Source organism: Oncorhynchus gorbuscha, unplaced genomic scaffold (assembly GCF_021184085.1).
Source record: "Oncorhynchus gorbuscha isolate QuinsamMale2020 ecotype Even-year unplaced genomic scaffold, OgorEven_v1.0 Un_scaffold_13312, whole genome shotgun sequence".
Lineage (NCBI taxonomy): Eukaryota > Metazoa > Chordata > Actinopteri > Salmoniformes > Salmonidae > Oncorhynchus > Oncorhynchus gorbuscha.
The window spans coordinates 3,183-6,854 of record NW_025755506.1 but is presented as its reverse complement, the minus strand read 5'-3'; the positions used below and the strand labels follow the sequence as shown (position 1 = coordinate 6,854).

Here is a 3,672-nt window from a genome sequence, read left to right as displayed (position 1 = left end):
GATTATTCCCAGTGTTTAACCAAGACTCTTCAACAAGCCCATATATGATACATTCAGTATTATTCACTAACTAAAAACAGGGTCAATTCCATTAAATCCGGAGTACCTTTTGAATTGAATATGGTATTGACCCCCCAACACCCCGATTTAAAAACCGTGTGATGTACTTCCACTTTTGTTTTTGTTTTGCGACGACAGTGACGCGTTGCCGGCTTGTCTTTCGAAACTTAAAACAAAACACAAAAAAACAAACAGATGATCTTGTTCTCCGCTCTGTTTTTTTTTAGCCATCAAAGACGGAGGAACGTGCGCGGCCACACCGCCTGGTCTCTGCTGGACAAGTTTGAGGGACGAGGCTACTCCGAGAGGTTCGGCCTGTACTACGAGACTTCAGGAACCAGAATAAACCACGTTACCCAAAAGCCTCGGTTCAGTACTACAAACGCATCATCAGCTCCAACGGATTCCCCAACCAGAGAGAGGTGAGGACCATTTACTAGATCCTCATTTCAGTTCAATCTTTAATACAATCACATAGAACACATTACAACAGGTTGATATTAAATAGAAAACATGGAAATGTACATAGTTATACTGGTAGAAATGGATATACTGATATACTGTCATACGTTGCAAATAGAGCATTCCATATTCAGGTGAGGACATCATCCTGTCAAATATTGAGAAAGAGGGAGGGGGGGAAGAGAGAGAGAGAGAAAAAGAGAGGTTGGGGGAAGAGAGCGAGAGAGAGAATACATAATTAGAATATGATGTGTGTATTCTATATTAACCCTAACCCATCCTAGTGTGTATCCTATATTAACCCTAAACCATCCTAGTGTGTATCCTATATTAACCCTCTATATTAACCCAAACCATCCTAGTGTGTATCCTATATTAACACTCTATATTAACCCTAAACCATCCTAGTGTGTATCCTATATTAACCCTCTATATTAACCCTAAACCATCCTAGTGTGTATCCTATATTAACCCTCTATATTAACCCAAACCATCCTAGTGTGTATCCTATATTAACACTCTATATTAACCCTAAACCATCCTAGTGTGTATCCTATATTAACCCTCTATATTAACCCTAAACCATCCTAGTGTGTATCCTATATTAACCCTAAACCATCCTAGAGTGTATCCTATATTAACCCTAAACCATCCTAGTGTGTATCCTATATTAACCCTCTATATTAACCCTAAACCATCCTAGTGTGTATCCTATATTAACCCTCTATATTAACCCTAAACCATCCTAGAGTGTATCCTATATTAACCCTAAACCATCCTAGAGTGTATCCTATATTAACCCTAAACCATCCTAGTGTGTATCCTATATTAACCCTAAACCATCCTAGTGTGTATCCTATATTAACCCTAACCCATCCTAGAGTGTATCCTGTATAACCCTAACCCATCCTAGAGTGTATCCTGTATAACCCTAACCCATCCTAGAGTGTATTCTGTATAACCCTAACCCATCCTAGAGTGTATCCTGTATAACCCTAACCCATCTTACAGGTAGAGAATTGGAAGAGGAAGGCCACAGAGACCTGCTCTTCCAGTAACCAGCTCCTGGCTGCAGGTCAGTTCACATTAAAACATCCCCTTTAAAACATCCCCATTAAAACATCCCCTTTAAAACATCCCCATTAAAACATCCCCATTAAAACATCCCCATTAAAACATCCCCTTTAAAACATCCCCATTAAAACATCCCCTTTAAAACATCCCCATTAAAACATCCCCATTAAAACATCCCCTTTAAAACATCCCCTTTAAAACATCCCCATTAAAACATCCCCATTAAAACATCCCCTTTAAAACATCCCCATTAAAACATCCCCATTAAAACTTCCCTTTAAAACTTCCCTTTAAAACTTCCCTTTAAAACTTCCCTTAAAACTTCCCCTTTAAAACCTGTGTTCAATGAGAAGGTAGTAGGTGGGGCAAACAAATAAAGACTCAGCCTCGTATCACCTCCTTAGATTGAGTGATACAAAGAACATAAAGGGGGCTAAACTTTCTATTGGAAATCGAGGGCAGCTATGGAAACCGTTCTTAGTTATATAAATCACTTGTCAATTCGTATCCTATTACAATTCAATTCCAACTAAATGACGATTATCAATATATCGTAGTAGCCTAATGATGAGTATAGGGAAAGTTTGAAGTAGAGCAGTGCCTCCAACCCTGTTCCTGGAGAGAGACCCTCCTGTAGGTTATAGCTCCAACCCTGTTCTTAGAGACCTTCCTGTAGGTTTTAACTCAACCCTGTTCCTGGAGAGAGACCTCCTGTAGGTTATAGCTCCAACCCTGTTCCTGGAGAGATTTAGGCACGAGGATATATATATTAAATTGACTTTATTAGTGTTATATATTATTATCGGTGGGATGGTACAGTAAATTTATATTTTGCCATGGGTCACCGTGTCTCTGTGGACGAGATCTATCTGTCGTGTGTTACTGTCTGTGTGGCTTAGTGGCTAAGGGTCTGGCTTGCCTTGCTATGTGAAGTTGAACTTGGGAGGGCCTTTTAAAATCGCTTCCTTTGTGCAGATTTTTTTTTTTTTTTAATCAGCTGCTTCGTCCCTCTTAACCCCAGCAGCAGAGCATAAAGCATCCACCGGTTAAATCTAATCTTTGTATTGGAAATTGTGCACTCGTTGGTCACAAAGAGTAGAGTATTTCCTAGTCTAGGATATTTCAAGGAGTCAAACACTTTGGATCCCGTCAAAAAAGACACTAAAAACCGGGTGAAAACCAGCTTCATCTTGCTACAGATCAAAGAGGGAAAGCTGATTTTGCCAAACAACAACACTTGACAGTTGAGTGACCGCTAATGTTTGCTAGCTGATGCTACTAGCCACGGCATTGGCACGGCACTTCTCAAATGGGTTAACGTGCCTTTTGTCTGGTTCAACTCTCCGTAATGCTTCTGTCTCTTCATTAGAGGAACAACGGAGTACTGCTGCCAATATACTAAGACTTATACATGGTAAGAAAAATCATCATATATATTTTTAAAGACTTGATATTATACTTTTGGGGGGGTTAACCCTTGAGTGCTGTGCTCTCTTGAGCCTTTATATAAAGACTGCTTTAATGTTAAAGTAATCTGTGTAAAATGGTTGATGTGCCGATGTGTGTTGCAGACCCCCTGACCAGCCATATGGAGATGGTCACAGAGGTGGTGGTCCCCACTGTGTGTACCCTGTGTATCCTCCTATCTGCGGTCTTCCTCATGTTCCTGCTGCGGAGACACAACTAGATATACTACTACTACACTACTAGATATACTACTACACTACTACTACACTACTAGATATACTACTACACTACTAGATATACTACTACACAACTAGATATACTACTACTACACAACTAGATATACTACTACTACACAACTAGATATACTACTACTACACAACTAGATATACTACTACTACACAACTAGATATACTACTACTACACAACTAGATATACTACTACTACACTACTAGATATACTACTACACTACTAGATATACTACTACTACACAACTAGATATACTACTACTACACAACTAGATATACTACTACTACACTACTAGATATACTACTACTACACAACTAGATATACTACTACTACACTACTAGATATACTACTACTACATATACT

General features: G+C 39.1%; 1 protein-coding gene across 1 annotated transcript; it reads left to right on the top strand.

Annotated features, from left to right (window-relative positions):
- Positions 1–348: 348 nt before the first annotated feature.
- On the top strand, positions 349–3,398 carry LOC124030639 (lactase-like protein; the record flags this gene model as incomplete). The annotated part of the gene is made up of 4 exons (XM_046341887.1): positions 349–482; positions 1,534–1,597; positions 2,966–3,010; positions 3,168–3,398. Coding segments are annotated over 4 exons (359 nt in total), but the record flags the coding sequence as incomplete, so codon positions are not given.
- Positions 3,399–3,672: the final 274 nt, after the last annotated feature.